Raw genomic sequence first — 20751 nt, 5'->3', positions numbered from 1 at the left:
TTGTTCTCTTTTAAAATGACTACTATTCCCACAGATGTCACTCCAAATAATGCAGCATTTAAATTAAAAAAAGCATGTCTTTATTCAGTAAAATATCACACACATCAAAAGCTCTGAAAATTAAATTCTTTATTGGAATACATTCCAAAAGCAGCTGTCTCATTACAGCAGAAACAAAAATAAAAAATATTTTAAAACAAACAACAAAAAAAATCTGCACTATCCCAAGATGGTTCCAAGATGCACTGAATAGCTTTAAAAAAAAAAAAACATTGCAACGAGTCCTATCTTGCAATTACAAATTGTTTGAAAAATAAATAGGAGCATGAAGAAATAATTGTTTGTACATTAGTCTTTCCCATCCAGACAAAGAATTAAAATGTAGTGGTACTACATCTAATTTCTTTCCACGAATGGAGAGGACTCAGTGCATCCTTAGTTATTACTCTGAACTAAAACATTTAAAAAATAAATCATTATACATGTTCAATGGGCAATAATAATCATCAAGAATTATATCAAAGAATTACTAAAATTATGACAGGGTGTGTATGCTTTTTTCTCTCCAGAAAATCAACACTGACAAAATAAGATTTTTAAAAAGACCAAGGATAATGATGAACAATTAAATATACAGATTACATTCCTGAAGGGGATAGAAGCCCTAGAAGAGGACGTTATTATGAACGCACAAGAAGAAACCACCTGATTGGCTCTCTGTGCAAGTCAAACCATTGGCTGTCAGAGTCTCACTTATGGTGACTTTCTCCTGTCTGGACTCACAGAACGGTATGACTAAATCCTAACTTGAGATACAAACACCAACTCAAACTGAAAAATGTGGAGGTTATCAAATCAATTAGGCTGATGAGCGTCTGTAGAAGGATGATATTCGCACTTGTATCTCAAGTTAGGATTTTTCCTGAAGTCCACACCCACATACCTTTATTGTCTTCGCCAACTATACATACAAAAATTATTTCTTATAGTCAAACTAGCGTTAATGTGTCCTGTTCAGCTCAGGGGTCATAGCAGTAAGGGGAAACAAAGGAACACATTCAGCACCTGTAAGTAGCTCCACATTCATGTTGTCCACATGTGTTACAATGTCTCCCATGGGAATGAAACAGAGCTTAGTACTGATGGCTGTGTATACTTAATACAATGATTAGATGGTGGTTTTCAGGTACAGAAAACAGTTGCATTCCTGTCATGTAAATATCCGTTAGCTTGCCCTTTAGACTGAGGCAGCAGAGGGAAGTACCTTTGGGCTGAGTGAATGAGAAAGACCTATGCAGTGTTGTGAGAAGCCAATAAAAATGCTATGATCTAGGCCGAGTTCTGTGGCTATGATCCTGAAATCCCAAGAGACCTCATGAGGGGTCTCTAGAAACTCTACTGACAATAACATAGTACAAAAAAACACATTGTAAGGAAATAAGCAGACATTTTTTGTGGTCCGTATCCATCTGGAGGTCAATGCCTCATGGGGAAGTGAGAGAGGAGGCTGATTCAGTGCAAGAGCAGGTTTAAGGAGGGACTGGGACTGAGCTTCTTCAACTTCCACTCTTCTCTTTCACATTCCCTGACTTTCATTACAGTTCATTCTTTAATCCTTTCAGCACAGAGTTTAACCACCCCATAATATCTCCCTCGGGAACACATTCTACCGTAAATCAAAAACCCAACCCAACTTCTGTCCCTCGTATATATTAAACAAAATGTCTTCGGTTTTGCTCAGTCCACTCTACTTAGAAAATATTTCCTGGATTATATACATATAGGATGAGATGTATGTGCATTTAGACTGTACAGTGGCAGGTGAACGCGGGCACCGACAGCCTTCATGGGACGCGTGGTTCTCCGTGGACTCTGAAGCGGTAGAGGCAGGTGTACTCGGGGTGGCCCCAGTTGGTCAGAACCCGCACCTCGATGATCTGGAAGGCCCTGTCATTCTTCTCCTGCAGGACAGAAAGAGACATGGTGTGTTGAATAAGAATTCGGTGTACGACCTCGTATGTAGAACGAAGTGATAGAGCAATGTGTTGTGTGTGTGTGTTTCCTGGTGCACAAGAACGTAAACACTTGAGTTTACCATGACAGGGAAATTCTGCATAGCGTCTCCGTCCTCCTGGTAGATGTATCGACCCAACATCTTTCCCTCTTCCTGATGCTCATCGTCCAGACCCTGAAACGCACGCGAGTCAATTATATCCGGCGGTAGGCAGACGGACACAGATACACCACACACAGCACGACACCTCTAGTTCCTCAACCAATTGCTGATGCGGTCGGACGTTGTGTGTCTCTTACGTAGACGGTGAAGTTGCGCGGAGCGCTGGTGATATTCCCGGTCGGGGACAGGGCCTTGGGAATGTGCTCTAGGCAGAAAGACGTCGGAAGGATCTTCAGAGAAAGACGGATGACCAGGTAACCCTGAGAACCTTTGAAAGCCCAGCAGTTCCCCGGATACACATCAGGCTGGAAACGGAAGAGAGGGAGAATCGTGTAGTAAAGTGCCTTGCCCGGGGACACAATGACAACTGGCCCAGTCGGGATTCGAACCGGCAACCTTCCGATCAGCAAGGCATCGGGCTCACCTGGATGACGACGCGCGGCGACTGGGAGAAGTACCAGAGGGGCACGCTGAACAGGCTCATCAGGGCTGTCCTGGTCTCGTAGGTCTCGGAGCAGCGGGTGCTCAGGATGCTGCCGCCTGAACCCACAGACACGTGACAGAGTTAGGGCAGAACCACCCCTCCAAACCAATCGTCCCCATTCTATTTCGACCCAGGAAATCCATTCACTAAATGACGAATCGATAGAGGACGCGGACATGGGAGTTAGGGATGCTAATGTCTGGACTACATGTCTGTGGTGGGAAAATCGGATCGAAAAGCCACCAGGACGGACAATACAGTAAAACACACGTACTTTAAAAGACACGTGCGTCACAGATTTGTCCTTCAATCTGGCCACAATATGACATGTAGTGCATCTAATAGATCACCCTCCTGCCTGTCCAATCCATTAGGCCATTAGTCTAACAACAGGACCCATATATAAAAATCAACTATGGAGCCAGACACAGGCAATACTGACTATGGAGCCAGACACGGGCAATACAGACTATGGAGCCAGACACGAGGCAATACAGACTATGGAGCCAGACACGAGGCAATACAGACTATGGAGCCAGACACGAGGCAATACAGACTATGGAGCCAGACACGAGGCAATACAGACTATGGAGCCAGACACGAGGCAATACAGACTATGGAGCCAGACACGAGGCAATACAGACTATGGAGCCAGACACGAGGCAATACAGACTATGGAGCCAGACACGAGGCAATACAGACTATGGAGCCAGACACGAGGCAATACAGACTATGGAGCCAGACACGAGGCAATACAGACTATGGAGCCAGACACGAGGCAATACAGACTATGGAGCCAGACACGAGGCAATACAGACTATGGAGCCAGACACGAGGCAATACAGACTATGGAGCCAGACACGAGGCAATACAGACTATGGAGCCAGACACGAGGCAATACAGACTATGGAGCCAGACACGAGGCAATACAGACTATGGAGCCAGACACGAGGCAATACAGACTATGGAGCCAGACACGAGGCAATACAGACTATGGAGCCAGACACGAGGCAATACAGACTATGGAGCCAGACACGAGGCAATACAGACTATGGAGCCAGACACGAGGCAATACAGACTATGGAGCCAGACACGAGGCAATACAGACTATGGAGCCAGACACGAGGCAATACAGACTATGGAGCCAGACACGAGGCAATACAGACTATGGAGCCAGACACGAGGCAATACAGACTATGGAGCCAGACACGAGGCAATACAGACTATGGAGCCAGACACGGGCAATACAGACTATGGAGCCAGACACGGGCAATACAGACTATGGAGCCAGACACGGGCAATACAGACTATGGAGCCAGACACGGGCAATACAGACTATGGAGCCAGACACGGGCAATACAGACTATGGAGCCAGACACGGGCACTACAGACTATGGAGCCAGACACGGGCAATACAGACTATGGAGCCAGACACGGGCAATACAGACTATGGAGCCAGACACGGGCAATACAGACTATGGAGCCAGACACGAGGCAATACAGACTATGGAGCCAGACACGGGCAATACAGACTATGGAGCCAGACACGGGCAATACAGACTATGGAGCCAGACACGGGCAATACAGACTATGGAGCCAGACACGGGCGTAACAGACTATGGAACCAGACACGGGCGTAACAGACTATGGAACCAGACACGGGCGTAACAGACTATGGAACCAGACACGGGCGTAACAGACTATGGAACCAGACACGGGCGTAACAGACTATGGAACCAGACACGGGCGTAACAGACTATGGAACCAGACACGGGCGTAACAGACTATGGAACCAGACACGGGCGTAACAGACTATGGAACCAGACACGGGCGTAACAGACTATGGAACCAGACACGGGCGTAACAGACTATGGAACCAGACACGGGCGTAACAGACTATGGAACCAGACACGGGCGTAACAGACTATGGAACCAGACACAGGCGTAAAAGACTATGGAACCAGACACAGGCGTAAAAGACTATGGAACCAGACACAGGCGTAACAGACTATGGAACCAGACACAGGCGTAACAGACTATGGAACCAGACACAGGTGTAACAGACTATGGAACCAGACACAGGTGTAACAGACTATGGAACCAGACACAGGTGTAACAGACTATGGAACCAGACACAGGTGTAACAGACTATGGAACCAGACATAGGTGTAACAGACTATGGAACCAGACATAGGTGTAACAGACTATGGAACCAGACACAGGTGTAACAGACTATGGAACCAGACACAGGTGTAACAGACAACTCTGCTTTGGTTTCTAATGCCTCAATACGTCTTCACCTTGGCCTAGCCAACCTTGTTATGTCTGCGTGCTAGTCTCCAGCAACATATACACACACAGTACCATTCAAGCTGAAATAACACCCTATTCCATTAGTCACCAGGCACCCTATTCACTTTAAAGTGCACTACTTTTGAAACTTAAGCCTAAACTGGCCCTCTATTCCCTTGGCAGTTAGGCACTAAACAGAGAAAAGCGTGCCATTCTCTGAACACAGCCTCAGTGCTGGCCACTGTTTAGTTATATAAAAGCTAGGCTAACAGCTAGGCTAATTCCTGGCATATGACCACTAGGGGGCAGGCTACCCCACAGGATCGGTCGGTTCATATACACAAAGAGTCCTGGCTTTACCTCCAGACTCCAGGGCATAGTCCACTTGGCCAGTCCGATCCTGGGAGTAGAGTTTCAGGGCGTTCTGGACAATCAGCTGCACTTGCTGGATGAGAAAAGTCAGGAGAGCAGTTAGGACCTGTGTGTGTGTGTACTGGATAGTCATTGCAAAGTCCTAACATTTATCTTCTAATAATAAAATACAGCAAGTTCTTGTGGCACTAACAATAAAACCCCAATGATCAAATGATCCAATCCAACACATTCTCATGAAGTGAAGAATGACAGCAGAGTTCTAGAAACACAGCGTCGTAGTGTCTTAACGTGTGGCGTACCTCCTCAGACAGTCCCGCCGTGGCGGCGGTGTGCTGGACGCTCTCTGTAACAGCCTGGGTCTTAGTGACGACGGAGTCTCTGACCTCGGCCTCCGCCCGGGCCTCCGCCCAGCCCTTTTCCAGCTGCACCGACACGTTCCTCAGGATGCTGAGCTCCAGCGACGCCAGGAGAGCCTGCAGGTCGGTCCCGCTCACGTAGCGCGACGACAGCCACCGGAGGAGACCTTCCGGGATCTCTGGCTGTCCCTGGTGGTCAGAGCCGTAGAACGCGGCCCGCAGCTCCTGCCTCACCTGGGCCGACACCTGTCAGAGATGGGGAGGGAGTGGGGATAGAAATAAAATGAGGGAGACGCCATCAGTAAGCAGAGGGAATACTGTATCCTAACTTACTGCCTGACTTACTGTATCCTAACTTACTGCCTGACTTACTGTAGCCTAACTTACTGTAGCCTAACTTTCAGCAAACCCACTGCAGTCAATTATGTTACAGCATGTGGGTTTCTGGGACAATGAGCCAATCAGTTATCAGGATCACTTATCGTTCATTTTTTATATATATATATATATATAACCTAGTAATAGGGCCCTTGTAGAAAAAGGGGAAGTGCGAAGTGAAATAAGCTACAGCATTCATAGTAGTAGCAGTGATAAAGTTAATACACAAAATCATGATTGTGCACATCTCATCTCATCTTCATCCGCTTATCCGGTATCAGGTCGGTACCACGATGATTGTGCACATTAATGTTATATTGTTATAGTTAAGGTATTGTGATAATTCAGTCAGTTCCTTGTAGCATGGATTTTAATCTATATTAGTATAATTTTAATCCCTTTGAAACCCCTCCACACCCACAAACACCTGCAGGAACAAGTGAAATGGTGTCATTCTTACCGTTTCCTGAATGGTGTCCAGTTGCTCACACTTCCCCTTACAACCCATCACCCCCTGTAGGTCGCCCCTGATACGGCCCAGCTCTGCCTCCAGCCTCTGCACCTCGGCCAGCAAAGCATCATGGGCTTCCTGGTCCACACCCACACTGGGGGGGGGGCAGAAAAAAGGGGAGGGTGGTAGAGAGAGGAAGGAGCAAGAGAGAGATATTTCAGCATATCAAAAGCGTCTCTGTTCCCCAACTGTGAAAGGATAATTGTTAGCATGCCGTTTGTGTATACGGTACAGAACTGAACAGACAAACCCATCCACCTTACTGTTAGATCTAATAGTGGACCATTTACAGTGATTTTACAGTAAAAGCAAAAAACACTTATTTCGGTGATTCATTAAAACAATGTTTACAGGAGTTCCATTCACAATTAAAATGGAGAGTATATAAACACTCACAATAATTCAGTCTGTTGAAGGACTCACATGTAAGTGGTTCTAAATATAGGAAAGTCCTGCGGTATACCATCTACTGAAGTCATCAGGTGACAGCGGTCCTACCTGACAGAGACAGGGGCAGGTGCTGGTGAGGCTCCTCCTGTTTTCTTCTCCTCAGGCTGTTGCTGTTGTTGTTTCAGGTGCACTTCCTGAAATACAACCCCAATATACGTATTGTGTTATAAACTGTCTGGTTCCAATCCTGAATAGTACACACTGTAGATATAACCGAGTAACCTAGGTATAAAATTAATTAAAAAAAAAAAATATATATATATATATATATATACACTCACCTAAAGGATTATTAGGAACACCATACTAATACTGTGTTTGAACCCCTTTCGCCTTCAGAACTGCCTTAATTCTACGTTGTATTGATTCAACAAGGTGCTGAAAGCATTCTTTAGAAACGTTGGCCCATATTAATAGGATAGCATCTTGCAGTTGATGGAGATTTGTAGGATGCACATCCAGGGCACGAAGCTCCAGTTCCACCACATCCCAAAGATGCTCTATTGGGTTGAGATCTGGTGAATGTGGGGGCCATTTCAGTACAGTGAACTCAATGTCATGTTCAAGAAACCAATTTGAAATGATTTGAGCTTTGTGACATGGTGCATTATCCTGCTGGAAGTAGCCATCAGAGGATGGGTACATGGTGGTCATAAAGGGATGGACATGGTCAGAAACAATGCTCAGGTAGGCCGTGGCATTTAAACAATGCCCAATTGGCACTAAGGGGCCTAAAGTGTGCCAAGAAAACATCCCCCACACCATTACACCACCACCACCAACCTGCACAGTGGTAACAAGGCATGATGGATTCATGTTCTCATTCTGTTTACGCCAAATTCTGACTCTACCATCTGAATGTCTCAACAGAAATCGAGACTCATCAGACCAGGCAACATTCTTCCAGTCTTCAACTGTCCAATTTTGGTGAGCTTGTGCAAATTGTAGCCTCTTTTTCCTATTTGTAGTGGAGATGAGTGGTACCCGGTGGGGTCTTCTGCTGTTGTAGCCCATCCGCCTCAAGGTTGTGCGTATTGTGACTTCACAAATGCTTTGCTGCATACCTTGGTTGTAACGAGTGGTTATTTCAGTCAAAGTTGCTCTTCTATCAGCTTGAATCAGTCGGCCCATTCTCCTCTGACCTCTAGCATCAACAAGGCATTTTCGCCCACAGGACTGCCGCATACTGGATGTTTTTCCCTTTTCACACCATTCTTTGTAAACCCTAGAAATGGTGGTGCGTGAAAATCCCAGTAACTGAGCAGATTGTGAAATACTTGGCCCATCTGGCACCAACAACCATGCCACGCTCAAAATTGCTTAAATCACCTTTCTTTCCCATTCTGACATTTAGTTTGGAGTTCAGGAGATTGTCTTGACCAGGACCACACCCCTAAATGCATTGAAGCAACTGCCATGTGATTGGTTGATTAGATAATTGCATTAATGAGAAAATGAACAGGTGTTCCTAATAATCCTTTAGGTGAGTGTATATATACACACACACACTGCAGTCAATTGAATGGGTAAGTGTGTCCAAACTTTTGACTGGTAGTGTATATACATATACACTTTTTAATATTCTAATGATATTGGCAACCAATTTCTAAAAGCAATGAGGCACTTCAGGGTATAAGCCCTATACCACACTCAACAGTGCATTCCTGCTGTTCATCGTTGCGGTATATATAGAAGTTGTTTGTGTGGTGTGGTTATGGTGTGTGTGGTGAAATGAATGAAGTGATGTACACGTGTGTATTCATGAGCTGCCAGAACCTGTATTTTCCAGCATTGTATTCCTATGGGACATTTGATATGTGGGTGTTGTGTCTGGAATACGCCTGGGAAATTATAACTCTTAGCTTAGCTGCTAGCCTGCATGGATCTAGTGGTGTGTTATCAGATGAGCAGTGTTGGTAAAGTGCTTCCCTGGATGGTATTAAAACGGGCCTGGGGCGATGCGTAGGCTTGTGTGTATTCCTCAGAGTGTTCTTTACCAGTCCAAACCCAGTTTTAGTAGGGTAGTGTGTTATTAGTCAATAATATATGGTGTTTGTATTTCTCTGTAGTAGACAGTACCTCAGTTTTAGTAGCGAGAAGCTTCAGTAGCACTTCTAACTCAGCTAGCCGTGTCTCCTGACTCTGCTGCTGCTGAACACGCTGCTCCTCTGTCTAAACAGGAGGACGGAGGGATGAGCAGGGAAAAGCTGATGTAAAACAGTTGGGAACTTCACAGTAAATAATGGAGGAGTTGACAGGACTGACTCACATGACATAGCATTGTATTATACTGTAAAAGTACACTCTATCATATTAACTAAATACACACCCATCCACGGCCCTGACAGCCGCCTTACCCCCGGCCCTGACAGCCGCCTTACCCCTGGCCCTGACAGCCGCCTTACCCCCGGCCCTGACAGCCGTCCTACCCCCGGCCCTGACAGCCGTCCTACCCCCGGCCCTGACAGCCGTCCTACCCCAGGCCCTGACAGCCGCCTTACCCCCGGCCCTGACAGCCGCCTTACCCCCGGCCCTGACACCCGTCCACCCCCGGCCCTGACAGCCGCCTTACCCCCGGCCCTGACAGCCGCCTTACCCCCGGCCCTGACACCCGCCTTACCCCCGGCCCTGACACCCGTCCTACCCCCGGCCCTGACACCCGTCCTACCCCCGGCCCTGACACCCGTCCTACCCCCGGCCCTGACACCCGTCCTACCCCCGGCCCTGACACCCGTCCTACCCCGGCCCTGACACCCGTCCTACCCCTGGCCCTGACAGTACCTGGGCCCTGCGTGAGGCATCCTTCTGCCCCTGCTGCTCTAGCTCCCCTCTCAACACAGTGATCCTCTCCTCCAGCAGGCCAGAGATCCAGAGACCCAGGCTCCTCCTGTCTGTCTGGCTGTCCAGCTGTTCCCTCAGCAGTGTGTACTGGGCCAGGGTGTCTCCGTGACGCTGCTCCTGCCTCTGGTCCCCCTGCTGCACCCGTTCCCACAGCAGGGCCAGGCCGCGCTCCACGCGCTCCAGACGCTCCAGGCTCTCTGGGTCCACGTTGGCCACCGGGGGGAGGACCGGCTGGAGGCAAAGAAGGACAATGAGAGGAGGTGGACAAGAGGCGAGGGAGCAGACAAAGCTTGTTTCATTAACACGCACCATGTGAGTGATGTTCTAATTGTCCCAGTTCCTTTTGGGTGAGCTCTGGTCTTACCTGGGGCTGTGTGAAGGGGGGGGCGGCGGTGGTCTTCTCCAGGAGGGAGGCGGGGGTGGGGACCAGGCCAGGGGTCAGGGAGGACGATGACAGGGCGAAGGGAGACCCCAGCCTGGAGCGCCACTCTGTCAGGTTGACGACAGGAAGGTAGCCGAGGAAACTGGACGGACCCCAGAACCACAAACCTGAGAGGAGACAACCGGGACATGAACGGATGGGAGCGGACTTCAAAGTCAGTGTCGACATGTGAATAGATACAAAGCAGCTCTTTGGATGCGTTTGAAATGATACTGTATCTTGAGGGATTTGTTTTTGTAGCTTGTTTATGATTAATATGAGTGCTTGTAACATGTTAGCTTCAGTGTGGTGTGCAACATCACGAGTGCCCAGGGTCTAAACAAGCTGCTCCACAGAATAGGTTGGTTCTGTCATTGTGGGCACAGTTAGACAGTTGGCCTGGATCCGGGGCTGGATTTGGAGCCGACACTGGGGACTTGTGCTTGTTAGCAGCTCTGGGGCTATACCGCTGAAAGATCAGCATGTGTGTGCTTGTGTGTGTGTATAAAAGACAAGTAGGTTACATGAAGCGAGCCCGGTGTTACTCACCAAGGGGCAGCAGGAAGAGGAGAAGGAACAGCAGCAGTCTCAGCAGTCTGGGCAGGCACCTGGAGGAGACACAATGGTGAGCCAGACTCAACAGACCGCCACGATCCAAAAGTCATGATTCAAAAGTCACGACTACTTATTTCAATCATCTCAATCGTGATTCAAATGGTCGATTCAAAAGTCACAACTACATATTTCAATCATCTCTATCGTGACTCAAATGGTTGATTCAATGATGTATTGATGATTTGTTCACATCCTTTGATTCAACCTGAAGAAATGGCAAATTACAACCAAAACATAGTCCAATAAAGAATTTGGCTAGACAGATCTTTCTTAAACATCTAAATATAACATACTAAATTATGATCCTGTTACAACTGTGTGAAAGGTACATACTATTTGAAACATCTGTTATAAATTTCAATCTGGATACATCCCAGACATCAGATTTGCTTAAACAAATCCCATCCCCAGTCCAATGCAGATTTAATACAGGTGAAAACCTGGGGTGAAATGAGCTACATAATAACAGAACAGCCTCTCACCGGGTCAGGAAGAAGACATTAAACAGAGACATGCCACACACCAGCTGGTACCAGCCTGTCCCCAGATACCAAAACAACCCTCTGACGGTTTTACCTACAGACAGACACAGAGAGAGACACAGGGTCATTAATTCAGAGAAGGTCAACGTGCGCTCCATACTTCTGAAGCGCTGGAAGAACGTCAACCGTCATCCCTAGATTAAAAAGTTTTCTTCAGTGTAAAGGAGGCTCACGTGTGTGTAAAAAAAAAAAAAAAAGCACTAGGCTCATATACAATACCTCGTTATTATAATTATGAATAGGAAAGACAGACCCACTGAATAACCAGCTAAACTATAATGAAATGTTTGGTAAGAAAAATAATAACCAACCCGGAGCGGCCAGGAGAAGCCACAGCACTGACAGTAGTCTCTGAGCCACCGACTGTACTGCCGTCCCCAGGGCTCGTCCTGCCCTCACCACAAAGTAACCCGGCTGGAACAGACGGGAGCCTGGAAGGGCCAAAAAAAGTCACATGAAAAAAAGCACGACCGCTACTGTTTTCTGAGAGAAAGCAATCGATTATTTCAGCTTTCCATAACAAGCGATTGGTGTCAGTGGCTAAAAATGAACGGCATTTGCGATGATGTAAAGTTCTGAGCTCTGTGGAGCCTGACCTCTGCCACAATCAGCAGAGCAACCAGGGATTTCCCCGAATCAACCCACAGTTTGCATATCATCTACATTGATGTCAGTCAGAAGTCCCCGAATATTATAATCACATTAATTAAGCGCCAAATGGAAGAAAACTAAGCGAATCAGACGACAATAGGAAACTGTCGTTTTCCTACACCAATGACCAACAACGTGTACAGGTCCGAGGAGGAGAAAGGGGGTTAACCTGTGTGTGTCATGAGGGTCCACAGAGCGCCCACATGACGGCGGACCCAGGACCCCTGTGTGTTACTGTGGTCCAGTGTGTGGGTCTCCAGGTGCTGCTTCCCTTTGCAGTCGTCACCTGAGGCCCCGATGAAGAACAGACGGCAAACGATGATGAAAAGAAAACAAAGACAACACAAAATGGGCAGATTATGTCAAATGAAAGGACAGAAAAATTATAATAATGGACGAGAGGATTCTTCCAAACCGATCCGAAGCAGAGATAAACGAAGAAGCAAAACAAGCACAAATGAATATTCAAAAAATGCTAAATCATAAAAAACCACAAATGACTGAAATGCCTTCATGTCAGTGTAACATCTCCAATCCCAGCTTCCTCCCTCTCTGCATTGGATTTCATGTCAAACAGGCCTTTGTTCTCTCTTCGATGCTGTTCAATTTCATTCTCCTTTCTCTGACTAGAAAACCAAGACGTTATATGTGTCATCTGTTATTGTTCAGGACTTAAAATGCATCTTTTCCATTTCCTTTGAAACAGTCTCCTAAGTGATGTGAAATGGACTCACACATTCATAGCGGTAGAGAGATGCACCGGACTGATCTTTATGGGTCAAAGCCTTATCGAAAGAGTCTTAAAAGACCCCCGAAAAAAAAAGGTCCTATAGCAACTAGAGCAGCCGTGTATATGAGGTGACCGGTTGGTCACTGGCCCTAGAGGGTCACATGGAAATAGGTCTCACAAAATTAACAATCAGGGGGACAAAGTGGCTCAATGCCAACTAGAGAACATTAGAGTGTGTGTGTGTGTGTGTGTGTGGATACTTACACAGCGAGCCATTAAAAAAGTGCTGGTGTCCATCTCCCGTCACCACGTCTTTCACATTCATGCTTCCGCAGTAACTGGAGTGAGCTGCAACACAACAAACTATTAATAACCGCGTTTACACACCAAAGCGCATCATCCTGCCGGTGAGTGACCGCCAATAACGTGCCACCCGTCCCAGATCACCACACGGACACGGGGCGGGAGGGAACATTTGCATGTCACCAAGGTGACTACACAGAGAGGAAAGAAGCCTATTTGTTTATGGGTCCCGAGGATGACCGGCGTGAAAAACCAAGTGGGAGATATGAGGGGAAGCCCAGCGAGAAGGAAGCGAACGTGACCGTGTGTCAGGCGTTCAGCCTCCGTGCAGAGCTTGGTGAGCAGAGACAGAAGTGAGAGGCTCTGAAGACAGGGACGTCCAAGGCAGAAGCAGAGAAAACCACCCCTCTTTACATTCCCATCTAAACCCCCATGACGTCACAGACGTGGAAACGCGAACGTCGAGAGGATGACCAATGGAAACCGAGAACAGCGGGAAGCAAGAGTCCTAGAAAAGAAGTTGAAAAGAGTTGGGGAGCGGTCAGCCATGACGGTCGGTGACCACGGACCCTGTGTGCTCCGACCTCAGGTGGGTCAGGTACCTTTGCCTTCGTAGCTGTCGGTCTTGTAGCCCATCATCCTGTGGAGAGTGGTCTGCTTAAAGAGCCAGGAGACGCTGGAGGCACCGGAGGTGACGGCCTGTCTGGACCAGGCGGAGAGGGACGCCCAGACACCTGGTAGTGACAGAACCATACCACCCACTAGGGGTCAGGTCAGACGGCCTACTATGATCTGGCCCCAGATCAGTATGTGGCTTCATGCAGACCACTACTCCGGCAGTCATTCGTAGTTACACCAGATTCTTTAACTTTTTAACCTGAGACCAAAATCCCCCGAAACTCAACTGCCTATTTTGGAAGCGATACAGATCTGAGACCAGGCTATCGCTTAGCATCCCATGTCTGCAACTGGAATCTAGTGGATCTAGATATGATATAAAGCTGGAAAAAGAGGATGAAAGATGGATGTACAGCAGGCTAAAGAAGACGGGCAGGTTAGCAAAAAAGAGCAGTGAGACACAATAAGGTCAAATACCATAGGACTGAGCCTTTCTGACTAACCACCGGGCTGTGAAAAAGGAACAGGGAAGACATGCAGGAGTTCAAAAGCTTGTTAAAAAGACATCTAAAATAAATTTGCCCCTAACAAAGATACACTTCAGTACTCAGAGTATTATGATCATCTTTAGTCCATCTGTGATTAAATCCAATAATTAAAGGCAGTGAAAAACAAGAGGGAGAAGGACTGTAGGAACATCAGACGGCTTTTCAGTGAGGTGTTTTCAAATCCCCGCAGACAGAAATAATGAACCGATTCAACACAATGCCCAATTCTGCATCAAATCTGTTCTGCGAAATGCACTTCTCTCTTAGCGATGTGTAACTTTGTGCCGCGCTGAACAAGCCCCGGGAGTGACTGTGTCCTATACCTTTGCCGGTGTGGCTCCTGGCCCTCGTGCCCAGCCACAGAACGTTCTGGAAGAGCAGTGTCACGAGGGACATTACGGGCGCCAGGACTCGTCTGCTGTGGTGGATACACGTGTTAGAGAATGACACCAGGACACCTAGTCAGAAACGGGACAGGAGATTAGTTAACCAGGGGGAAAAACAGCTTCTCCTGAGCAGAAAAATAGCCTGGGTCAATTCAGAAAGTAAACCAAGTTCCAATCGAAAAGCATTAAAGGTTAATGAATGAAATCTGAGTGTACTTCCTGAATTACCCAGGTTCGAAAAGGAACTGAGCCCAAGACTGGCTGATTGATTAACGAACTTCCGACAGGAAAGAGGTGACTAGTAAGGAAGCAGTGGGCGCCTCGCTGTTTTCCTTCTTCCGAGGACAGAATGACTCAGCCGTGTTTATTATAGATCACATTATAAGAAAAATGCTAGTCATGAGGTTTGAGTTCTTGTACTTCCTAAAGAACATGAGTCTGTTAACTTCCCGGTCGGTGTAGTTCCCACCTGTCTTGTTCCTCCGACTCCGGTCAGCGCAGTACAAACTGGAGGACGAGGCCCCCGCTGAGGATGAAGAGGAGAAGGCAGAGGCAGCCTGGGAGGAAGAGGAGAACATGGAGGAGGAGGAGTACGTGGTGAGGGCGTCTTTCCTCTCCGAGTGTATGGAACAGTCTTTACAGATGTAACCGTTGGCGAGCATGGTGTGGCTGTGCGAGCCTTTGGAGTTGGAGCCGCCATTAAGACCCATGGAGCGGTGTTCCTCTGAACTCGTCACTGAAGGAAACACACACAAAACATACTGAAACAACCTTTCCATTTCATAGAAGACCATTCATACGGTTACCGACTGGAGCATCGGAGCTAGCGTCATTGCATCACTGTGTTTACTTCCTGGATAAATGGTAACACCTCTAATGTGCGCGCGCACACGCATACACGCGCGCACACACACGCACACATGCACACTGTTCTGGGACTGCATCAAAAACAAGCTACTGAAAGGTCATCACAAAAGGTGAATGGGAAGAGCCTCACCTCTTAGACTGGCATCCTGATCTGAACCTAGAGGGAATAAAGCACGGTGAAATTATTCTCAAAGCCAGCAGGAGAGCACAGACACACATCACACAAAAACGTGCAGGAGAGCCGAATCACACAACTTCAGGAAATACTAGCTCTGGCTCAGGGTCTATGCTTTAGCCATAGCGTGATTTATTGTCTGACCGAGTAATTTCAATTCAACAATGGTCAGAGGAGCTGGCTACGGAACACGATGTCCCCCGTGCGGGACCAGAATAGTGCCGATGACGTCACCCTGATCCCCAGAGGAAACCTCTTCCTCCACAGTTCAGATGTCATCTGCTTTGCAACACAACGCCCCAGTCAAAGATCCAACGAGTTAAAGCCCATTAAAAAGGTACCAGTTGGGTAACCGCGTCAGAGACATGCTCAAAGTGGACAGCGACGTGCTTCCGGTACATTCTCTTCTGTTACAGCAGCATTAAATGTATCCTCCTAATCAGACACAACTTCTGACCCGATGGGCCTTGGACTGACCCCAGTGGCTGTCTGTGGTTGCCGTGGCGATTCGCTGGCGGAGGCTAGACTGGTCCAGGGTGGAGGAGAGCAGGGAGGCGTCGCTGGCCGCGGTGGGGGTGTTGGTGGAGGAGAAGGACAGGGTCTTGCGTGGCGTCTGGATCAGAGACAGGGACAGCGAGTTGGTGGCAGACTGCTGCTTTCTGCTCCGCACCGTCCTGGAAGTCAGGGGAGGAACACACGGCATTTAGACGCATTTCCTCCAGGCATTTCATGCTTTATTGGACGGGAAAGTGGAGAGAGGTAGAGAAGTGTTATTTTCTGAATGAGCACCAGGTGGGATTCAAACCCGCGCCGCGGCAGCACCTAGACTACTGGACCCCCCCCCAGACCTCACGGATCCCAGGGTCAAACAGAGGTCATTTGTGATGTGACTATAACAACTTCTGTGTTTGTTCCCAGAACTACGAACACAGTGTTCATAGTTTAAATACCCAGCCTAGCATGGGTAGGTATGAGAAAGTGGTGTGTGTGTGTGTCTTGGTGAACAAACTGGCCCGTGTGGTCTTACCGCGACTCCCTACGACCGGACACTCCGCTGCTGTAGCCGTGGTTCTGCGAGGAGATGTCGGCCAGGCTGTCGTTGCCATAGAGGCCGCCGGTGGTCTGAAGACGCAGGCTCCGCCGCGACATCCTGGGAGAGTCGAAAACGGGCGCGATCTGATGCTCCTTCTCAAACTCGAGGGCGGCGGTGGAGTAGCTGGAGCTGAGGAGGGTGACACGAAGGAACACGGTGTGGTGAATGGAGGTCCTGTGCATATATGGTTAAGTCCGGAAATAACGGGACACTGACAAGATTTGTCGTTTTGACTGTTTACCTAAATATATTCAAGTAAATGGTTGCAGTTCCTAGTTTCATATTACATTTTTGTTTAACACCTTGAATTAAGGCTGAAAGTCTGTACTTCAATTGCATCTTGGTTGTTTCATTTCAAATCCATTGTTGTGGCATACAGAGCCAAAAGTATATAAATTGTGTCAGTGTCCAAATACATCCAGACCTTACTGTATACTAAACCAATAAAGCTGATACGTTATCTCCAATACAGACCGTTAGAAGACCTTGGCCTGAGTCAGACTTGGACTGAACTACAGACCTGTGTTGTAAACAACCACAAAACAGAGAGAGAGGAGCAGAAGCCTCCCAGCGGGGAGAGAATAAAACCACAGGAAGGCTTCCTAGAACGGCTCACTGGGCTCTCAGGAAATGACTCACTCATTAAAAACAAAAAAATAAAAAAGGGAGGAACAATGAGTACTGTGTGAGAGAGAGAGAGATGGAGAGTTAAAGTGAAAGAGAGAGTGTGGCCCATTCTGGAGTACAACAGACATGACACTGCATACCAGTTTGAGCCAGTCGGCAGAAGGAATTCAGAAAAAACTTTAAATATTGCGAAAGTTTAAGTGTTTCTACAGCAGCAGCCAGAACCTGTCTGACTCACTGCTAGTGGGCCACACCCATCGGCTGACTAAATGCATTAAGACCAGTGCCAACATTCCATCATGAAAGAATAACCAAATAACGAGCCGCATTCAATCACGAAAAAGGAACCGCCCTCTCGCCTGCCGTCTTCCTTGTACACAGCAGACTGGGATGAAAATGTTACTAGCCGGGTCAAGTTGTCACTTCCATCACATCCTTGTACACTCTGTTTCTTGTTCACCGCCTCAGACACGTAAACTCTCCGGGGAAACCAAGACCCAACAGCCGCGAGAGACGTGATCTGATGTCAGAGAGACACACAGCGCCGCAGTAGGCTGTTCCTCAACGTTCACATCACACCAATCCCCCCCGCCAGACAAGCAGGCCTGCCCGGGAGGAGAAAAACATCTGGAGCAGCCTGCCCGGAGGACTGCGTAACTCCAAGCATTTTGTGTCCCGGGATGAGGGGCTTTCACTTCAACACATACAAATGCACGGTCTCATCAGTATTGCTCGCGTAGAAGTGAAAGTCCCCGAAGTTCAGTGGGAAACTGGCAGGAATGTGAATGAATGCAACGCGGTAGGACACAAGACCCAACCAGGCACACAGAAAATGTACTTAGCTTGTCCTCTTTAGACACCTTTTTTGTGATTTAGCCACAGTTTGGGAACATTTTACAGCACATTTATATAGTTAAATCAGAAACACACAGACGCCTGACTTAGAAGACCCTCCTCACAGCAGCATCCAACCAGAGGTTGTGACCGTAGAGCCTGCCAGTCAATCCCTGGACCTGTCTGTGTGTCTCTCTCCCCCTCCTGGACCTGTCTGTGTCTCTCTCTCCCCCTCCTGGACCTGTCTGTGTCTCTCTCTCCCCCTCCTGGACCTGTCTGTGTCTCTCTCCCCCTCCTGGACCAGTCTATGTCTCTCTCTCCCTCCTGGACCGGTCTATGTCTCTCTCTCCCTCCTGGACCGGTCTGTGTGTCTCTCCCCTCCTGGACCGGTCTGTGTGTCTCTCCCCTCCTGGACCGGTCTGTGTGTCTCCCCCTCCTGGGCCTAAGTCATCAGGATTACTGCATCCCACCAAGAGCCAATTTTGTGATTTGCCTTCCAACAATCTGCTTCTCCACCTGGTTCTCACACACACACCTCTCACTGGGACTGTAGTCAGCTGTACCACGGTCACTCTGACCCCACAGGGAACATGCCCCCTGGACGAAACGTTAAAGGCCTTTTACAAGTCAGGTTATACTATAAAACAATCCAAACAGCCGTAGTACGGTAGCACGGTACCTCCAGTAGTAGTAGTTGTAGAAGTCAGTCTGTAGGCTATGTAGACAGACCGTTTAGCATTAGGACACTGGTGAACTGTGTGGAGGAGGAAGGCTTCAGCTGGGAGAAGGGCAGAGCAGGAGATCCGACTGAACTGCCACCTGACACAATGCTGCCCACGCTGTAAAAGGTACGGCAGATGACTGCATGGGCAGAGGCACAGCTGAGGAGAACACAGCCCAGGCCGTTCTGTACCTTCACACTGTACGTGCTGAGAGGAGAACACAGCCCAGGCCGTTCTGTACCTTCACACAGTACGTGCTGAGAGGAGAACACAGCCCAGGCTGTTCTGTACCTTCACACTGTACGTGCTGAGAGGAGAACACAGCCCAGGCCTTTCTGGACCTTCACGCTTGACGTGCTGAGAGGAGAACACAGCCCAGGCCTTTCTGGACCTTCACACTGTACGTGCTGAGAGGAGAACACAGCCCAGGCCTTTCTGGACCTTCACGCTTGACGTGCTGAGAGGAGAACACAGCCCAGGCCTTTCTGGACCTTCACACTGTACGTGCTGAGAGGAGAACACAGCCCAGGCCGTTCTGTACCTTCACACTGTACGTGCTGAGAGGAGAACACAGCCCAGGCCGTTCTGTACCTTCACACAGTACGTGCTGAGAGGAGAACAAAGCCCAGGACATTCTGGACCTTCACGCTGTACGTGCTGAGAGGAGAACAAAGCCCAGGACATTCTGGACCTTCACACTGTACGTGCTGAGAGGAGAACAAAGCCCAGGACATTCTGGACCTTCACGCTGTACGTGCTGAGAGGAGAACAAAGCCCAGGCTGTTCTAAACCTTTACACTGCATGTTCTGAACCTTCACACTGCATGTGCTGAACCTTCACACTGCGCTACACTGATCTCCACAGCAATCGTAAACAGTCAATGATGCCCTGGATCTAGTGTACGTGTGTGTGTGTGTGTGAGCCCGTGGCGCTATGAGCAAAATTGGCTGCATATTTCACCTTTATGAGCAGCTACATTACCTAACAATTAAATCACCCAAATGCAAACTTTTAAGTTCTTAGAAGAACTTCCCAAAAATGTTTAGTATGTGTTGGTCTGGGAGGGGAGGAATTGCCACCAGGTTAACAGCCTGGCCAGGGATATTACCCAAAGCTCTGCTTAGGAAATAACAGACAGACAAATCTCCTGGAATACCACATTATATGACATTAAAAACACACGCACGGACGCAGGCTTGTAGGCACGCGCTCAAAACACGCAAAAATAAAATAAACCTGCATCTAACTCTCTCACACCCCCGGACCGTCGCTACTGCCTTGTTAAAGCCTCGGCGCCTCAGAACTGTCAAGGTTGTTACGTCAAAAACAGTCGTGGAGATTGGTTACAGGCTTCTGCATCGATCCGTCCGAGTCTCCCTGGCCTAAAACACCCCCACGCCAGCAGCAGAAATAGATTGGCCGCTGGCCGAACACAGAGAACGGAGAGAACACATCAACCGTGCCACTTCTCCCTCCCCGTTCTCCAACACAACCGGAGCTTTGATGCCCGGTCCTCCCACACTCAGTGGGCACTGGCACTTCTCCAATGGCCCACTAACAAACCAGAGAGAGATCTGGAATGAAGCCTTTATAGGCGAACCACTGAGGTATTGTACAAACTCAGATGAGCACTGGGTAGTTTTCCTAACTCATTATTTTATTACGGATGAGTAAAAATCACAAAAACCCCTGTAGCGCTTTTAAATAAAATGAATATTTAATCCAGTTAAATAATTGCCTGGGAACTAACAGATT

At 48.1% G+C, this 20751-nt stretch overlaps 1 protein-coding gene across 8 annotated transcripts in view; it reads right to left on the bottom strand.

Moving 5' to 3' along the window:
• Positions 1-114: 114 nt before the first annotated feature.
• LOC105012873 (SUN domain-containing protein 1) overlaps positions 115-20751 on the bottom strand; it is a 33105-nt gene continuing 12468 nt past the window's right edge. For 6 of the 8 annotated variants that reach the window (XM_010873994.3, XM_010873991.4, XM_020051066.2 and 3 more), the window contains 22 exons: positions 16747-16941; positions 16197-16393; positions 15675-15701; positions 15147-15413; positions 14615-14749; positions 13728-13859; positions 13087-13170; positions 12262-12378; positions 11753-11872; positions 11382-11475; positions 10834-10892; positions 10228-10412; positions 9804-10094; positions 9102-9194; positions 7071-7156; positions 6522-6666; positions 5627-5929; positions 5313-5397; positions 2601-2716; positions 2314-2481; positions 2096-2188; positions 115-1961 (listed from right to left, as the gene is read on the bottom strand). In XM_010873994.3, the coding sequence (XP_010872296.2) occupies positions 1845-1961; positions 2096-2188; positions 2314-2481; positions 2601-2716; positions 5313-5397; positions 5627-5929; positions 6522-6666; positions 7071-7156; positions 9102-9194; positions 9804-10094; positions 10228-10412; positions 10834-10892; positions 11382-11475; positions 11753-11872; positions 12262-12378; positions 13087-13170; positions 13728-13859; positions 14615-14749; positions 15147-15413; positions 15675-15701; positions 16197-16393; positions 16747-16868 (3036 nt within the window). In that variant the 5' untranslated portion in view covers positions 16869-16941 and the 3' untranslated portion in view covers positions 115-1844. The remainder of the gene's footprint in view (positions 1962-2095; positions 2189-2313; positions 2482-2600; positions 2717-5312; positions 5398-5626; positions 5930-6521; positions 6667-7070; positions 7157-9101; positions 9195-9803; positions 10095-10227; positions 10413-10833; positions 10893-11381; positions 11476-11752; positions 11873-12261; positions 12379-13086; positions 13171-13727; positions 13860-14614; positions 14750-15146; positions 15414-15674; positions 15702-16196; positions 16394-16746; positions 16942-20751) is intronic. The other 2 variants (XM_010873992.4, XM_010873993.4) reach the window with 2 other exon arrangements.

This window comes from Esox lucius, chromosome 11 (assembly GCF_011004845.1).
Source record: "Esox lucius isolate fEsoLuc1 chromosome 11, fEsoLuc1.pri, whole genome shotgun sequence".
Taxonomy (NCBI): domain Eukaryota; kingdom Metazoa; phylum Chordata; class Actinopteri; order Esociformes; family Esocidae; genus Esox; species Esox lucius.
This window is presented reverse-complemented; position numbering and strand designations above follow the sequence as displayed.